The sequence below is a fragment of the Ranitomeya imitator genome, chromosome 5 (genome assembly GCF_032444005.1).
Source record: "Ranitomeya imitator isolate aRanImi1 chromosome 5, aRanImi1.pri, whole genome shotgun sequence".
Lineage (NCBI taxonomy): Eukaryota > Metazoa > Chordata > Amphibia > Anura > Dendrobatidae > Ranitomeya > Ranitomeya imitator.
In genome coordinates this window covers 221,786,299-221,806,228 of record NC_091286.1, presented here as the reverse complement: position 1 = coordinate 221,806,228, position 19,930 = coordinate 221,786,299, and the positions used below count along the sequence as shown (strand labels likewise).

Below are 19,930 nucleotides of genomic sequence, written 5' to 3'. Positions count from 1 at the left end.
GGTCATTAATGTCAAAATTGGCTCGGTCTCTAAGAAGTTGAACAGTTCTGCAAAAAAATTAGTCGAAAACATTAAGATCAGCCTATTATGATACAAGCATGCAGTGAAACAGGAAGGAAAAAACTGTCCACCTGTAGAAATGAATGAGAAATTAGGAAATATTCATTCAAAGTTGTATATGGATTTCACATTACAATAACAGTGGTCAGTTTTAGACAGATGGCGATGATAATATTTTTAAAACTGAACCAGAATATGGAATAACACCCACTTACTGCTCTAAGTGCTCCAGTGTCTGCTGTGGGATATGTGTCTTATAAGATTAAGAGATGCATATTCCACAACGGACAGTGTTGTAGTACTTTTGCCCAAGTTAAATGGGTTGCTGGTCTTGGGGTACAAGTCTGCAGCCATTCTGTGTGACTGCAGACTTGTAAATTTTCATAGTGTGCTCACTGTTCGCTGCAATGCCACGTTTACACATTCAGTATTTGGTCAGTATTTTACATCAGTATTTGCAAGTCAAAAACACGAGTGGGTGAAAAATGCAGAAGTGGCTTTCCGACATTGACCCTAGGCGAAGATGGCTTCTGCAAAGAAAGGAGGTGAGAAGAAGAAGGGGCACTCCGCCATCAATTAGGTGGTCACTAGTGAAATACACTAACAACATTCACAAGTGGATCCATGGCATTGACTTCAAAAAGCGTGCTCCCTGGCTCTGAAAGAAATCCGTAAATTTGCAGAGAAAGAGATATGTACTCATGACTTATGTATTGACACAAGACTGAACAAAGATTTGTTGGCCAATGGCATCAGGTACCTTTACCATGTACTGTATATGTACATTTATCCAGGAAGCACAATGAGGATGAAGATTCTCCCAACAAACTGTACATAATAGTCACATATGCGCCAGTTATGACATGCAACGTTCTTCAGAAAGTTAATGTGGATGAAAACTAATTTGTCACCATTGCTGAAATACAAAAAAAATAAAGCAAAACAAAATGCAGAAGTAGTGCATGTGTTTCTATTATACTTTTCCTCTGACTGTTTCACTACTGATTTTGGCTTACAGATACTCATGTAAAATACTGACCAAATACTGAACGTGTGAGTGTGGCCTTAGGATGCACCAGTGTAGGCAGCAGGTGGTCATATTATCACAATAAGGCAATTTGCCTACTTTCGGCCACATTTCAACAAGATGTGTCTAACCTCGGTCAATAGACTTGCATTGAGCAAGGCCACACACATCTAGTTGGCACGTGCCCACATTTATGCAAATTGCATACTTGCAGTCACATGCCCCCCGTTTTGCAGCGCTGGAACCGGAGAATTTTCACAGTACACAGTGCTCGCAATGTGAGGATTCACAAGTTTGTAGTTACATAGCGTGAGTGCAGACTTGTAGCCTAAGGCCAAACAACCCCTTTACCCTATTGACATATACAGGTGAATCTCATAAAATTAGAATATCATCAAAAAGTTAATTTATATCAGTTCTTCAATTCAAAAAGTGAAACTCATATATTATATAGAGTCATTACAAACAGAGTGATATATTTCAAGTGTTTATTTCTGTTAATGTTGATGATTATTGCTTACAGCCAATGAAAACCCAAACGTCATTATCTCAGTAAATTAGAATACTTTATAACACCAGCTTGAAAAAATTATTTTAAAATTCGAAATGTTGTCCTACTGAAAATGTATGTTCAGTAAATGCACTCAATACTTGGTTGGGGCTCCTTTGGCATCAATTACTGCATCAACGTGGCATGGCATGTATGTGCAATATGAATCCCCTGGTGAACCTGAATGTTGGAAACGTGTTAAGGCAAAATCAATGTTGGAAACGTGTTAAGGCAAGAGTCTTTGGGGAAACCGGAGCCTGCAAAGTGCCAACAGGACTTAATAGGGCATATATCACCAAACAAATTTAAATAGTAGACAAAGATAACACAATTAAGCACAAAATGTGACAAACCACAGTTAATTTATGTTTTAAGGGGTGGAGGCAATCACTTTTTCACACAGGGCCCTGTAGGTTTGGATTTCCTTTCCCTTGATAATAAAGACCTTCATTTAAAAACTGCATATTGTGTTAACTTGTGTTATCTTTGCCTACTATTTACGTTTGTTTGGTGACAAACATGCAAAAGAATAAGTAATCATGAAGAGGGCAAACACTTTTTCACACAACTGTATGACTGTTGCTCTGCCATGAAAGGGAGCCATTGAAATGTTGAGCAGTACCCAATGATTATCACTAGTCAGCAAAATTTGTTCAGACATGAAAACAGTTTAATTTAACTAATTTCGGGGTGCTGAAAACAAAAATGATGCTTACATTTTCATATTGGTTCTAGTTTTTATGATACAGGGGTGTGTCGATATTTCTCACAGCCTTTGATATGCTAGGCAAGGGATACATCATCAGTCTTGCGTCATCAGTTTTGCACCATCCAACTGACTCATGGATTGCTTCATCAATATTGCATCATCTCCAAATGACTAATGAATTGAGTCATCACTCAGTATTTCATCATCTCTAAATGACGAATGATAGATGCCAAAGAAAGAAAGATGATGAAATCCTAATTAAACTTGCATCATGCAACTCTATAAAAGGCGCATGTTCTCCCTCTATCAGTCGCAATTTCAGCAGTCGACGGATATTATTATTCAGCTATTCAATGAAGCCTCGGACTTGCATTAATAAAGCAGATAATTTCTGCTATATCTGTGTTGAGGTGACTTTTGAGTCACAAAAGCGAAACTAGACTCATATGGTTAAGAAAGCCTACAATCTGTATTTTGGCTGCAAAATAGGAGATCAGGACAAGAGTTGGGCTCCACATACATGATGTAATCGATTTTCATCACACCTCACACAGTGGTTGAATGGGAAAAGACAATCAATTCCTTTTGCAGTGCCAATGTTATGGAGAGAGCCAACTGACCATACTACCAATTGTTACTTCTGCATGGTGCCTCCAATTGCGAAAGGAATTTCTAAAAAAAGAAGTGTACTATACATCCAGCACTTGTCGAAAGACAGAAAATTCTGTTACCTCCATTGCATATCAAGTTGGGTCTCATGAAGAACTTCGTAAAGGCAATGGACAAAAATGCAGAAGCATTCAAGTATCTCATTAGTAAATTTCCAAGGTTGAGCGAAGCAAAGATAAAGGAAGAAGTCTTCATTGGTCCTCAAATTCGTGTGCTTCTGCAAAATGAGGAGTTTCACCATTTACTGCGTGGCAAGAAAAAGGCTGCATGGGTAGCATTCCAGTTAGTGGCTTTGGGCTCACTCAGTGGTCCTCCACAGCCACCCACACAGACGGATATATACTAGACCTCATCTTCACCCGCCTCTGTTCCTTATCTAATCTCACAACCTCTCCCTTCCCCCATCTGATTACCATCTACTCACCTTCTCATCCTTGTCCTCCTCACCTGCCCCCCAAGTCCAGCCATTACCACATCCTCGCAGAAACCTCGCACATCTAGACATTCACAGACTCTCAGGCTCTCTCCTACCCCTGTCCTCCATATCTTCACTCCACGACATGGAAAGCACCACTGCTTTGTATAACTCCACCCTCACATCAGCCATAGACTCAGTCGTCCCCCTCATGCATGGCACAGTGCAACGAACCAACAGGCAACCTTGGCATAACAATCTCACAAAAAAACTTCAACAAGCATCCAGGGTTGCAGAGCAACATTGGAAGAAAACATGCCTGCCAGACAACTTCACTGCTTTCAAACAAGCTACATTTGACTTCAAATTAGCCCTCACCTTCGCTAAACAGACCTATTTCACTAACTTTGTATCTTCACTATCCTACAACCCAAAACAATTGTTCAGCACATTTAACTCTCTCCTCCGCCCACCACTGCCACATCCAACTCCCCTCATCTCTTCCAAGGACTTTGCCACCTACTTCAAAAACAAGATCGACCAAACAAGGCAAACCTTTACTGTTCCACCCCAGCCGCTCCATATACCAGACCTCTGCCCTTTCCTAATAACCTCCCTCTCCAACATCACTGAAGGAGAGCTTACTCGTCTCTTTTCCAAATCACACCTCACCACCTGTGCACTTGACCCCATCCCCTCCCACCTGCTCCCCAACCTCACTAACATGCTCATTCCAGCCCTAACCCATCTCTTCAACCTATCGCTATCTTCTGGTACCTTCCCCTCTGCCTTCAAACATGCCACCATCACACCCATCCTCAAAAAAACTAACCTTGACCCAACTGCTATGCCCAGCTACCGCTACATATCACTGCTCCCGTTTGCTTCAAAACTCCTTGAGCAGCATGTCCATGCTCAAATTTCCTCCCACCTTTCATCTAACTCTCTCCTGACAACCTCCAATCTGGTTTTCACCCCCACCACTCCACCGAAACTGCCCTGACAAAAATTACTAATGACTTACTCACTGCCAAAGCTAACAGACAGTTCTCCATCCTCCTCCTTCTTGACCTGTCCTCTGCTTTCAACACAGTCTATCACTGCCTACTGCTACAGATTCTTTCTTCCCCTGGCATCAAAGACCTTGCCCTGTCCTGGATTGCCTCATACTTTTCCGACCGCACATTTAGCGTTTCCCACTCCCACACCACCTCCTCATCCCGCCCTCTCTCTGTTGGAGTCCCTCAAGGCTCTGTCCTAGGGCCCCTACTTTTTTCCATCTATACCCTTGGCCTAGGACAACTCATAAAGTCCCATGGCTTCCAGTACCACCTGTATGCGGACGACACTCAGATCTACCTCTCTGGCCCAGATGTCACCTCTCTGCTGTCCAGAATCCCGAAGTGTCTGTCAGCCATATCCTCCTTCTTCAACTCTCACTTCCTAAAACTCAATGTAGACAAAACCGAACTCATCATCTTTCCCCCATCTCATGTATCCCCCCTACCTGATCTATCTATTTTGGTAAACGGCATCACGCTCTCTCCCGCACCTGAAATCCGCTGCCTCGGGGTAACTCTCGACTCTGCCCTGTCCTTCAAACCGCGCGTCCAAACTCTTGCCACCTCCTGTCGCCTCCATCTCAAAAATATTGCCAGAATCCATTCCTTTCTCAGCCCACAATCTACCAAAACTCTTGTGCATGCCCTCATCATCTTCCACATCGATTACTGCAACACCCTCCTCTCTGGCCTCCCTGCTAACTCTCTTGCACCACTCCAGTCTGTCCTCAACTCTGCTGCCTGGCTAATCCACCTCTCTCCTCGCTACTCCCCTGCTTCTCCCCTCTGCAAATCCCTCCACTGGCTCCCAATTCCCCAATGAATCCAGTTCAAACTACTAACACTGATCTACAAAGCCATTCACAACCTGTACCCTCCTTATATCTCTGAACTAATCTCCCAATATCTTCCCTCACGTAATCCTCCCAAGACCTCCTACTCTCCTCCATACTTATTTGTTCCTCACACAACCGCCTACAAAATTTCTTCCGAATGTCCCCCATCCTCTGGAATTCCATGCCTCAACACGTCCGCTTATCCACCACCCTCTGATCCTTCAGACGGAACCTGAAAACCCATCTCTTCAAGAAAGCCTACAGCCTGCAATAACCATTCTGCCGCCTCGCCATCGCCAGAGCCGCCGCCTCACCATCGCTGGAGCCGCCGCCTCGCCATCACCGGGGCCGCCGCCTTGCCATTGCTGGGGTCGCCGCCTCGCCATCGCCGCCGCCTCACCCCTACCTTCTTCCTCTTCTCCACTATCCCATAGAATGTAAGTCCGCAAGGACAGGGTCCTCTCCCCTCTGTACCAGTCTGTCACTGTAAACTTGTTTACTGTAAACAATATCTATAACTCTGTATGTAACCCCTTTCTCATGTACAGCACCATGGAATTAATGGTGCTATATAAATGAATAATAAAAATAATAATAATAAATAGTGGTAACAAATTTCCTTGGAAACACCAAGTCAGACAACTATAAAGAGCTGGTGGAAAATCTTCAGGCGTATCATAATCTTGGCTGCAACGTGTCATTAAAGATTCATCTCTTGCATTCGCATCTAAACTTCTGTGCACCAAACTGCGGAGCGGTGAGTGAAGAGCACGGTGAGCAATTTCACCAGGAAATTGCGACTATGGAAAAAGATATCAGGGTAATTTGAACCCTTCTATGCTTGTAGTCTACTGTTGGACAATCACCAGAGATCATCCAATGCTTGAATACAAGAGACAAGTAAAAAGGAGCCGAGTATCCAGTGAATAAGGACATATTTTGTACTGTGCAATAACGTATAATAATAGTTAAAATTAAAATTGTTCAAAATGCTTAGACATGTGAATTAATTAATTATATAGTAGATTTAAATACCCTTGAGTTTCCTCTGAATACATCTAATAAAATTTGTTTGACAATCCATGCAGTTTTATAATTGTAGAAGTAAAAACTACATGTTATAATTATTAATTTACGTAACAGTAAAATGCAAACGCTTCGATTTTATGGAAACTATAGCCAAATAACAGTTTTCCTAGTCATATTTGAATTCAGCACATCAAAATCATTAAGAAATGGCTAATTTGATTTCTGAACCAGACAACTTTTGAAATTTTGTTGCCTATTCATTTTGGACCTACAAGTTGGGTGACATTGGTTCTTTTTACATTTTAAGCTGATATCAAATATGAATATGTGTATGAATATATGATTATATTATTGACAAGTTCTTTTATACAGTTAGGGCCAGAAATATTTGGACAGTGACACAATTTTCGCGAGTTGGGCTCTGCATGCCACCACATTGGATTTGAAATGAAACCTCTACAACAGAATTCAAGTGCAGATTGTAACGTTTAATTTGAAGGGTTGAACAAAAATATCTGATAGAAAATGTAGGAATTGTACACATTTCTTTACAAACACTCCACATTTTATTTTCAATATTTTGTTGCAAATCCTTTGGAGGCAATCACTGCCTTAAGTCTGGAACCCATGGACATCACCAAACGCTGGGTTTCCTCCTTCTTAATGCTTTGCTAGGCCTTTACAGCCGCAGCCTTCAGGTCTTGCTTGTTTGTGGGTCTTTCCGTCTTAAGTCTGGATTTGAGCAAGTGAAATGCATGCTCAATTGGGTTTAGATCTGGAGATTGACTTGGCCATTGCAGAATGTTCCACTTTTTGGCACTCATGAACTCCTGGGTAGCTTTGGATGTATGCTTGGGGTCATTGTCCATCTGTACTATGAAGCGCCGTCCAATCAACTTTGCAGCATTTGGCTGAATCTGGGCTGAAAGTATATCCCGGTACACTTCAGAATTCATCCGGCTACTCTTGTCTGCTCTTATGTCATCAATAAACACAAGTGACCCAGTGCCATTGAAAGCCATGCATGCCCATGCCATCACGTTGCCTCCACCATGTTTTACAGAGGATGTGGTGTGCCTTGGATCATGTGCCGTTCCCTTTCTTCTCCAAACTTTTTTCTTCCCATCATTCTGGTACAGGTTGATCTTTGTCTCATCTGTCCATAGAATACTTTTCCAGAACTGAGCTGGCTTCTTGAGGTGTTTTTCTGCAAATTTAACTCTGGCCTGTCTATTTTTGGTATTGATGAATGGTTTGCATCTAGATGTGAACCCTTTGTATTTACTGTCATGGAGTCTTCTCTTTACTGTTGACTTAGAGACAGATACACCTACTTCACTGAGAGTGTTCTGGACTTCAGTTGATGTTGTGAACGGGTTCTTCTTCACCAAATTAAGTATGCGGTGATCATCCACCACTGTTGTCATCCGTGGACGCCCAGGCCTTTTTGAGTTCCCAAGCTCACCAGTCAATTCCTTTTTTCTCAGAATGTACCCAACTGTTGATTTTGCTACTCCAAGCATGTCTGCTATCTCTCTGATGGATTTTTTCTTTTTTTTCAGCCTCAGGATGTTCTGCTTCACCTCAATTGAGAGTTCCTTTGACCGCATGTTGTCTGCTCACAGCAACAGCTTCCAAATGCAAAACCACACACCTGGAATCCACCCCTGACCTTTTAACTACTTCATTGATTACAGGTTAACGAGGGAGACGCCTTCAGAGTTAATTGCAGCCCTTAGAGTCCATTGTCCAATTACTTTTGGTCCCTTGAAAAAGAGGACGCTATGCATTACAGAGCTATGATTCCTAAACCCTTTCTCCGATTTGGATGTGGAAACTATCATATTGCAGCTGGGAGTGTGCACTTTCAGCCCATATTATATATATAATTGTATTTCTGAACATGTTTTTGTAAACAGCTAAAATAACAAAACTTGTCACTGTCCAAATATTTCTGGCCCTAACTGTATAAGAAACACCAAACAATAAATGGGTGTTATCCATTTTTCATTATATTCATTGCCACCTGGTTAGAACTAACCACTGTCATTTGTGCCTGTCATCAGAATACAATACTAGAGGTCTATTTTCTTATTTCTCAATCATTTCTATGGGCGGACAGTTTTTCCTTCTGTTTTACTGCCCACTTGTATCATAGTAGGCTGACATTATTGTTTTTTGCAGTAATTTTTTGCAGAACCGTGTAAGGACCATTTTCCGATGGTTATATTAACCCCTTCATGACCCAGCCTATTTTGACCTTAATGACCTGGCCGTTTTTTGCAATTCTGACCAGTGTCCCTTTATGAGGTAATAACTCGGGCACGCTTCAACGGATCGTAACGGTTCTGAGACTGTTTTTTCGTGACATATTGGGCTTCATGTTAGTGGTAAATTTAGGTCAATAAATTCTGCGTTTATTTGTGATAAAAACGGAAATTTGGTGAAAATTTTGAAAATTTCGCAATTTTTACATTTAGAATTTTTATTCTGTTAAACCAGAGAGTTATGTGACACAAAATAGTTAATAAATAACATTTCCCACACGTCTACTTTACATCAGCACAATTTTGGAAACAAAATTTTTTTTTGCTAGGAAGTTATAACGGTTAAAATTTGACCAGCGATTTCTCATTTTTACAACAAAATTTACAAAACCATTTTTTTTAGGGACCACCTCACATTTGAAGTCAGTTTGAGGGGTCTGTATGGCTGAAAATACCCCAAAATGACACCATTCTAAAAACTGCACCCCTCAAGGTACTCAAAACCACATTCAAGAAGTTTATTAACCCTTCAGGTACTTCACAGCAGCAGAAGCAACATGGAAGGAAAAAATGAACATTTAACTTTTTAGTCACAAAAATGATGTTTTAGCAACATTTTTTTTATTTTCCCAAGGGTAAAAAGAGAAACTGGACCGCAAACGTTATTGTACAATTTGTCCTGAGTACGCCGATACCTCATATGTGGGGGGGAACCACTGTCGGGGCACACGACAGGGCTCTGAAGGGAAGGAGCACCATTTGACTTTTTCAATGAAAAATTGGCTCCAATCTTTAGCGGACACCATGTCGCGTTTGGAGAGCCCCTGTGTGCCTAAACATTGGACCTCCCCCACAAGTGACCCCATTTTGGAAACTAGACCCCCCAAGGAGCTTATCTAGATGCATAGTGAGCACTTTGAATCCCCAGGTGCTTCACAAATTGATCCGTAAAAATGAAAAAGTACTTTTTTTCACAAAAAATTTATTTTAGCCTGTTTTTTCATTTTCACATGGGCAACAGGATAAAATGGATCCTACAATGTGTTGGGCAATTTCTCCTGAGTACACCAATACCTCATATGTGGTCACAAACCACTGTTTGTACACATGGCAAGGCTCGGAAGGGAAGGAGCGCCATTTGACTTTTGAATGAAAAATTAGCTCCAATCGTTAGCGGACACAATGTCGCGTTTGGAGAGCCCCTGTGTGCCTAAACATTGGAGCTCCCCCACATGTGACCCCATTTTCGAAACTAGACCCCCCCAAGGAACTTATCTAGATGCATAGTGAATACTTTGAACCCCCAAGTGCTTCACAAATTGATCCGAAAAAATGAAAAAGTACTTTTTTTTCACAAAAAATTTCATTTAGCCTCAATTTGTTCATTTCCACATGGACAACAGGATAAAATGGATCCTAAAATTTATTGGGCAATTTCTCCTGAGTACACTGATACCTCACATGTGGGGGTAAACCACTGTTTGGGCCTTTTGAATGCAAAAATTAGCTCCAATCGTTAGCGGACACCATGTCGCATTTGGAGAGCCCCTGTGTGCCTAAACATTGGAGCTCCCCCACATGTGACCCCATTTTGGAAACTAGACCTCCCATGGAACTAATCTAGATGTGCAGTGACCACTTTAAACCCCCAAGTGCTTCATGAAAGTTTATAACGCAGAGCCGTGAAAATAAAAAAATCATTTTTCTTTCCTCAAAAATTATATTTTAGTCTGCAATTTTTTATTTTCACAAGAGTAACAGGAGAAATTGGACCCCAAGAGTTGTTGTCCAGTTTGTCCTGAGTACGCTCATGTCCCATATGTGGGGGGGAACCACTGTTTGGGCACACGTCGGGGCTCAGAAGGGAAGTAGTGACTTTTGAAATGCAGACTTTGATGGAATGGTCTGCGGGCATCACGTTGCGTTTGCAGAGCCTCTGATGTGCCTAAACAGTAAAAAAAAACCACAAGTGACCCCATTTTGGAAACTAGGCCCCCAAAGGAACTTATCTAGATATGTGGTGAGCACTTTGAACCCCCAAGTGCTTCATAGAAGTTTACAACGCAGAGCCGTGAAAATAAAAAAATCATTTTTCTTTCCTCAAAAAAGATGTTTTAGCAAGCAATTTTTTATTTTCACAAGGGTAACAGGAGAAATTGGACCCCAATATTTGTTTCCCAGTTTGTCGTGAGTACGATGATACCCCATATGTGGGGGTAAACCACTGTTTGGGTACACGTCGGGGCTCGAAAAGGAAGTAGTGATGTTTTGAAATGCAGACTTTGATGGAATGGTCTGCGGGCGTCACGTTGCATTTGCAGAGCCCCTGATGTGCCTATACAGTAGAAACCCCCCACAAGTGACCCCATTTTGGAAAATAGACCCCCCAAAGAACTTATCTAGATGTGTGGTGAGCACTTTCAACCCCCAAGTGCTTCACAGAAGTTTATAACGCAGAGCCGTGAAAATGAAAAATAATTTTTCTTTCCTTAAAAATTATGTTTTAGCAAGCAATTTTTTTATTTTTGCAAGGGTAACAGGAGAAATTGGACCCCAATAGTTGTTGCCCAGTTTGTTCTGAGTACGCTGGTACCCCATATGTGGGGTAAACCACTGTTTGGGCGCACGTCAGGGCTCGGAAGGGAGGGAGCACCATTTGACTTTTTGAACGCAAGATTGGCTAGAATCAATGGTGGCGCCATGTTGCGTTTGGAGACCCCTGATGTGCCTAAAAAGTGGAAACCCCTCAATTCTAACTTCCACACTAACCCCAAAACACCCCTAACCCTTATCCCAACTGTAGCCATAACCCTAATCACAACCCTAACCCCAACACACCCCTAACCACAACCCTAACCCCAACACATCCCTAACCCTAATCCCAACCCTAACCCTAACCCTAATCCCAACCCTAACCCTAATCCCAACCCTAACCATAACTTTAACCCCAAAACACCCCTAACCCTATCCATAACCCTAACCACAAGCTTAATCTTAACCTTATTTCCAACCCTAGCCCTAATTCCAACCCTAACCCTAAGGCTATGTGCCCACGTTGCGGATTCGTGTGAGATTTTTCCGCACGATTTTTAAAAAATCCACAGGTAAAAGGCACTGCGTTTTACCTGCGGATTTACAGTGGATTTCCAGTGTTTTTTTGTGCGGATTTCACCTGCGGATTCCTATTGAGGAACAGGTGTAAAACGCTGCGGAATCCGCAGAAAATTGACATGCTGTGAAAAATACAACGCGTTTTCGCACGGTATTTTCCGCACTATGGGCACAGCGGATTTGGTTTTCCATAGGTTTACATGGTAACATAGTAACATAGTAACATAGTTAGTAAGGCCGAAAAAAGACATTTGTCCATCCAGTTCAGCCTATATTCCATCATAATAAATACCCAGATCTACGTCCTTCTACAGAACCTAATAATTGTATGATACAATATTGTTCTGCTCCAGGAAGACATCCAGGCCTCTCTTGAACCCCTCGACTGAGTTCGTCATCACCACCTCCTCAGGCAAGCAATTCCAGATTCTCACTGCCCTAACAGTAAAGAATCCTCTTCTATGTTGGTGGAAAAACCTTCTCTCCTCCAGACGCAAAGAATGCCCCCTTGTGCCCGTCACCTTCCTTGGTATAAACAGATCCTCAGCGAGATATTTGTATTGTCCCCTTATATACTTATACATGGTTATTAGATCGCCCCTCAGTCGTCTTTTTTCTAGACTAAATAATCCTAATTTCGCTAATCTATGTGGGTATTGTAGTTCTCCCATCCCCTTTATTAATTTTGTTGCCCTCCTTTGTACTCTCTCTAGTTCCATTATATCCTTCCTGAGCACCGGTGCCCAAAACTGGACACAGTACTCCATGTGCGGTCTAACTAGGGATTTGTACAGAGGCAGTATAATGCTCTCATCATGTGTATCCAGACCTCTTTTAATGCACCCCATGATCCTGTTTGCCTTGGCAGCTGCTGCCTGGCACTGGCTGCTCCAGGTAAGTTTATCATTAACTAGGATCCCCAAGTCCTTCTCCCTGTCAGATTTACCCAGTGGTTTCCCGTTCAGTGTGTAATGGTGATATTGATTCCTTCTTCCCATGTGTATAACCTTACATTTATCATTGTTAAACCTCATCTGCCACCTTTCAGCCCAAGTTTCCAACTTATCCAGATCCATCTGTAGCAGAATACTATCTTCTCTTGTATTAACTGCTTTACATAGTTTTGTATCATCTGCAAATATCGATATTTTACTGTGTAAACCTTCTACCAGATCATTAATGAATATGTTGAAGAGAACAGGTCCCAATACTGACCCCTGCGGTACCCCACTGGTCACAGCGACCCAGTTAGAGACTATACCATTTATAACCACCCTCTGCTTTCTATCACTAAGCCAGTTACTAACCCATTTACACACATTTTCCCCCAGACCAAGCATTCTCATTTTGTGTACCAACCTCTTGTGCGGCACGGTATCAAACGCTTTGGAAAAATCGAGATATACCACGTCCAATGACTCACCGTGGTCCAGTCTATAGCTTACCTCTTCATAAAAACTGATTAGATTGGTTTGACAGGAGCGATTTCTCATAAACCCATGCTGATATGGAGTTAAACAGTTATTCTCATTGAGATAATCCAGAATAACATCCCTCAGAAACCCTTCAAATATTTTACCAACAATAGAGGTTAGACTTACTGGCCTATAATTTCCAGGTTCACTTTTAGAGCCCTTTTTGAATATTGGCACCACATTTGCTATGCGCCAGTCCTGCGGAACAGACCCTGTCGCTATAGAGTCACTAAAAATAAGAAATAATGGTTTATCTATTACGTTACTTAGTTCTCTTAGTACTCGTGGGTGTATGCCATCCGGACCCGGAGATTTATCTATTTTAATCTTATTTAGCCGGTTTCGCACCTCTTCTTGGGTTAGATTGGTGACCCTTAATATAGGGTTTTCATTGTTTCTTGGGATTTCACCTAGCATTTCATTTTCCACCGTGAATACCGTGGAGAAGAAGGTGTTTAATATGTTAGCTTTTTCCTCGTCATCTACAACCATTCTTTCCTCACTATTTTTTAAGGGGCCTACATTTTCAGTTTTTATTCTTTTACTATTGATATAGTTGAAGAACAGTTTGGGATTAGTTTTACTCTCCTTAGCAATGTGCTTCTCTGTTTCCTTTTTGGCAGCTTTAATTAGTTTTTTAGATAAAGTATTTTTCTCCCTATAGTTTTTTAGAGCTTCAATGGTGCCATCCTGCTTTAGTAGTGCAAATGCTTTCTTTTTACTGTTAATTGCCTGTCTTACTTCTTTGTTTAGCCACATTGGGTTTTTCCTATTTCTAGTCCTTTTATTCCCACAAGGTATAAACCGCTTACACTGCCTATTTAGGATGTTCTTAAACATTTCCCATTTATTATCTGTATTCTCATTTCTGAGGATATTGTCCCAGTCTACCAGATTAAGGGCATCTCTAAGCTGTTCAAACTTTGCCTTCCTAAAGTTCAATGTTTTTGTGACTCCCTGACAAGTCCCCCTAGTGAAAGACAGGTGAAACTGCACAATATTGTGGTCGCTATTTCCTAAATGCCCAACCACCTGCAGATTTGTTATTCTGTCAGGTCTATTGGTACTGTAAATCTGATGGAAAACTGCTAAGAATTCGCAGCGGACAATCCGCTGCGGATCCGCGGCCAATCCGTTGCGGATCCGCAGCCAAATCCGCACCGTGTGCACATACCCTAACCCTAGCCCTAACCCCAACCCTAGCCCTCTCCCTAACCCTAGCCCTCACCCTAGATCTAACCCTAACCCTAGTGGAAAAAAAAAATATTTTCTTTATTTTATTATTGTCCCTACCTATGGGGGTGATAAAGGGGGGGGGGGGTCATTTACTATTTTTTTTATTTTGATCACTGTGATAGGTTATATCACAGTGATCAAAATATACCTGGAACGAATCTGCTGGCCGGCAGATTCGGCGGGCACACTGCGCATGCGCCCACCATTTTGGAAGATGGCGGCGCCCATGGAAAAGACGGACGGACACCAGGAGTCTCGGTATGAGGTGGGAGAAAGGAGCATGGGGGTGGATCGGAGGACAGGGGCTGGCATTGGAGCACGGGGGAGTGGGCAGGAGGACAGGGGAGCAGATAGGACGACGGAGGGGAGCGGAGCACAGGACGGAGGACTGTGGAGGAGATCGGTGGCGTTGGGGGGGGGGGCACATCAAGGTTTCCAGCCATGGCCGATGATATTGCAGCATCGGCTATGGCTGGATTGTAATATTTCACCAGTTTTTTTAGGTGAAATATTACAAATCGCTCTGATTGGCAGTTTCACTTTCAACAGCCAATCAGAGCGATCGTAGCCACGGGGGGGATGAAGCCACTCCCCCTGTCCCTGCAGATCAGGTGAAATTGGAGTTAACCCTTTCACCCGATCTGCAGGGACGCAATCCCTCTATAGGCGTCACAGGTCAAATTGGCACCGACTTTCATGACGCCTACGTGGCGTCAAAGGTCGGGAAGGGGTTAAAGGTTATGTGTTATAAAATTTCTCACAGTTTGCTAGTTACACTGAACATAGTATGTCTTTATTCCTACTGGAATTGGAGATTAATTTTCTACTCTGCCCCTCCCCCATTTTGCTTGATACTATTTATTATACGTAAAACCAAAATAAATGAACTGGAGTATAAATTGATATACATGCAACTTGAAGTAGCATGTTCACACTGGCCATTAAACAAACAAAGCCTAAACTAAAAATGAAATGAACATATACCCTGCTGTAAGTAAGAAAAAGCATTGGTGCATATAAATAACATAGGGTACTAAGTAAATGCTGTTTTTGATCAAAGCACAGCGTAAAAGCCATTTCACCAGCGCCAAGGTGTACCCAGTCGGGACGGTTCTAACCTCTAGTATTAAAATTTTACCATGAGTCTAAACTTACCTCAATGTGAATAAGAGCCGAGCAGGACTGAGCATAGTTAAACCCCGATCCTACTCGGCCACTATTCACATTGAGGTCACTTTGACACGTGGTAAGATTTTATTACTAGAGGTTAAGACCATCCTGATTGGGGCCACCTTGTTGCTGGTGGGATGGCTTTTAGTAAACCAGTGTTTACTATGTACCCTATGTTATTTATATGCATTATTGCTTTTTACTTATGTGTATGTTCATTTTGGTTCCATATTAGGTGGTGTTTTTTTTAATTATATGTAGTAAAGGCTCATTCACACGACAGTATGTTAGTATCAGTGTATGCCAAAGCCAGAAGTGGAATTTACAGAGAAAAACTATAATTAAAAGATTGATACCTGTTCTTTTTTTTGGAGACACTCCTGTTTTTGTCATAAAAATACTGATCCTGAACATTGTGTGAATGAGGCCTAATACATACACTGCTCCAGGTTTGGCTTTTTTTTCTGAAGATTGTTTACTCATCTTGTAATCATTATTATTAGGAAAAGAAGGAATATATCACAAAAAAATTTATATTACAATTTCCATACTGATTTTTTTTCTCTGTCCCCACATAACACCTTCTAATAATATGATATTTTATTCAGTGACCAAATTTCACATGAGACCACATCATCAACTACTTCAGGCCAGTCTCACACGTCCAGATAATTCCGGTACCGGAAAAATCGGTACCGGAATTATCCGTGTCCGTGTCTCCGTGTGCTTACCGTGAACATCAGTGTGGCACACGTGCGGCAGCCATGTGCCGCCCGTGTGCCGACTGGGTACCACACGGAGCGTGCAGGAGACAGCGCTAGAGATAAGCGCTGTCCCCTGCATCTGGTGCTGAAGCCGCCATTCATATCTTCTCTCCAGCAGCATTCGCTAGAGAGAAGATATGAAAAATCCTTTTTTTTTTTTTCCGTGTTTAAAATAAAGATCCCTGTCCCCTCCCCCCCTCTGGGCGCCCACCCGCTGTTACTAAAATACTCCCCCGGCTCCCTCGAAGCATCCTCTCCGCGCCGCACCTTCTCCTGTATGAGTGGTCACGTGGTGCCGCCCATTACAGTCCCCCTATGGGAGGTTGAGCCGCATATTCATGACTGTAATCGGCGGCACCACGTAACCGCTCATACAGGAGAAGCTGGCGCTGAGAGGAAGCTGCGAGGGAGCACCACGCTGGGGGGACAGCGCTTACTGTAGCACTGTCTCCTGCACGGCACACGGACTGCACACGGACAGCGTCCGGGTGCGGTACGTGTTTTACACGGACCCATTAACCTTAATGGGTCCGTGTAATCCGTGTGCTCCCACGAACACTGACATGTCTCCGTGTTTTGCACACGGACACACGGTTGTGTCCACGTGAGTCAGTGTCTCCGGTACGTGAGGAAACTGTCACCTCACGTACCGGAGCCACTGACGTGTGAAACCGGTCATATTCATACTATACCGTGTTAGCCAGTAGATAGAAAAACATTAAAATTTGAGAGTTCAGGGTGGGGGATTAGACAGTGTTTTTTTAAAATTGTAAATAACTGTCAAAGTATTGTGAAATCTCACTTATCAGATGTTTTTCTGATGTTTCTTTACAATCTGCGTAATCTATGTCTATTGTTCAATAAAGACAGTTTAAAAAAATAATTTGAGAGTCCTCAGTGGTTGATGCCTTTTAATGGCTAACTGAAAAGATGGTAACTAATTGCAAGCTTTCGAGACTGCTCAGGTCTCTTCATCAGGCTCAGTAAAACACAAAATCTGAAGTCACATATTTAATCCACAAACATTATCAATATCCTGCCAACAGGGGGAGCCCCAATAACGAGATTTATTATTGCCTTTAATGGGTGCTATACAGTATACTGCTTGTATGTTTAGGTTCAAATTGTACTTATTTGTAATAAAAAAAAACATAGAAGCAAAAAAAAAAAAAATCTCAATCACAGGTTCCTTTTGACATTTCCACTGCACCAGTCCTAATGAATCTCTCAATTGTCTCTATAGCCAAAAAAGACTGAAGCGCTGTTATTGCAATATCATGGGGAGTTATGTATGAGAATCAGGCTTGAGATACCTCCAGTTTCCAGAACATTTCTGTATGAGCATATGTCAGATGGTAAGAAGCTTAGTTCTTTAATGACCAGTAATTATTTCATTTTTGCGTTTTCATTCATTTCTTCACTTTCAGCCACGAGCCATAACTTTATTTTTCCATCAACATAGCCATATGAGAGCTTTTTTTTTGAAGGACAAGTTGTAGCTTTGAATAACACCATTTATTTTACCATATGACATACTAAAAAAATGGGAACAAAATTTCCAAAAATAAAATGGTGAAACAACCCTGATTACGTCTTTATTTTTTGGGTTTTGTTTTTATAGTCTTCATTGCTCAGCTAGAATGACCTTGAAACATGATTCTCCATGTCACTATGGCTATGTTGATACCAAATATTTTAAATTTAAATTATGAAAAATTCAGAACTTTGTAAAAATAAAAAGGCTTTGGTTTTGTGTAGCCAGATTTCGAGACCTGTAGCAGTTTTATTTTTCTGTTGATGGAAGGGTTGAGTTACGATTTTTTTTTTCCTTAATGAGCCAACATTTTTATTGATACCAATATGGAGTACACATACCACTTTGATCACTTTTTATTGCATTTTTTTGGGAAGGTGATGTGGTCTAAAAAATGTATAGTAATTCTCACGTTTTTTGTTTTTTCCACTCTTTACGATATGAGTTTATCAACCCCTGTCCAGGACGTTTTGTGACATTTCAGTTTGGGAACGGGTAGAGAATATGATTCACTAGTATAATAGAATATACTACTTTTATTTCCTTTTTCAATGGAACAGGCTCAGATGTAAAACAATATGAAGTGGTCCAGCTCCATATTATCATTAAAAGTGCCAGAAATTTGGCATTGAGACCAGATGGGTTTCTGAGTCCTTTTGTTAAGAGGCAAGTAAGTTAGCAGATCTTTATGTTCAACTTTTTTTATTCCAGATGGGTAGAAAAAATTACATACTTTTGTCTGTTTATTGATTTGACTAGTTGTCTGGTCCTTCCAAATAAACAAGACATAAAGCAAAGGACTCCGGTATTGAGAAGACAACCTTGCCCAGAATGGAATCACACAATCATCTACAACTTAGAAAATCCAAGTGATCTCAGGATGTCTCGACTGGATCTAACTGTATGGGATCAAGGATTGAATGAGCGATTTCTTGGTGGAAGCAGATTGAGCACAGGTGGAGTATAATCATTTCACATATACCCCAAAATGTGGAGAAAAACAAGGTGTGTACATGGTCTTTGACATTAAACGGGTTGCTTAGGTTTATCGTGAAAAATCTGCAATCATTCTCTGTGACGTCAGACTTGTTAATCCTCACATTGCACACAGCATGTGCTGTCAGGATTCTCTGAGGCCTCCCATGTCTAGTCGGAATGTGGTCAGCTGGATCTAATTTTCATCCTTTCTTGGTCTGTGTGTTCATTATTGCCATCATTGTCATATTATTATTATTATTATTTATTGTTATAGCGCCATTTATTCCATGGCGCTTTACATGTAAGGAGGGGTATACATAATAAAAGCAAGTACAATAATCTTAAACAATACAAGTCATAACTGGTACACGAGGAGAGAGGACCCTGCCCGCGAGGGCTCACAATCTACAAGGGATGGGTGAGGATACAGTATGTGAGGATAGAGCTGGTCATGCAGCGGTTTGGTCGATCGGTGGTTACTGCAGGTTATAGGCTTGTCGGAAGAGGTGGGTCTTCAGGCTCTTTTTGAAGGTTTCGATGGTAGGTGAGAGTCTGATATGTTGTGGTAGAGAGTTCCAGAGTAGGGGTGATGCGCGAGAGAAATGTTGTATGCAATTGTGGGAAGAGGAGATAAGAGGGGAATAGAGAAGGAGATCTTGTGAGGATCAGAGGTTGCGTGCAGGAAAGTACCGGGAGACGAGGTCACAGATGTATGGAGGAGACAGGTTGTGGATGGCTTTGTATGTCATGGTTAGGCTTTTGTACTGGAGTCTCTGGGCAATCGGGAGCCAGTGAAGGGATTGACAGAGGGGAGAAGCTGGGGAATAGCGGGGGGATAGGTGGATTAGTCGGGCAGCAGATTTTAGAATAGATTGGAGGGGTGCAAGAGTATCTGTTATTTTATGCAAAAAAAATAAATTCAAGCTTCTCATTAAACAGAATAAAAATAATAGGACAGCACACGGATGGAATCCATAACTTGTATTGGTGAGTTTGATCTGTGACCAAGATCAAAAACAGACAAGTCTCTATTTTTGCT

The 19,930-nt window shown here is 41.7% G+C and overlaps 1 protein-coding gene and 1 pseudogene across 2 annotated transcripts in view; both read left to right on the top strand.

Annotated features, from left to right (window-relative positions):
• SYTL3 (synaptotagmin like 3) overlaps positions 1 to 19,930 on the top strand; it is a 321,014-nt gene that overhangs the window by 251,740 nt on the left and 49,344 nt on the right. For both annotated transcript variants that reach the window (XM_069725923.1, XM_069725924.1), the window contains exons 13-15: positions 17,623 to 17,734; positions 18,474 to 18,579; positions 18,673 to 18,869. In XM_069725923.1, the coding sequence (XP_069582024.1) occupies positions 17,623 to 17,734; positions 18,474 to 18,579; positions 18,673 to 18,869 (415 nt within the window). The remainder of the gene's footprint in view (positions 1 to 17,622; positions 17,735 to 18,473; positions 18,580 to 18,672; positions 18,870 to 19,930) is intronic.
• On the top strand, positions 584 to 963 carry LOC138637341 (large ribosomal subunit protein eL31-like; annotated as a pseudogene).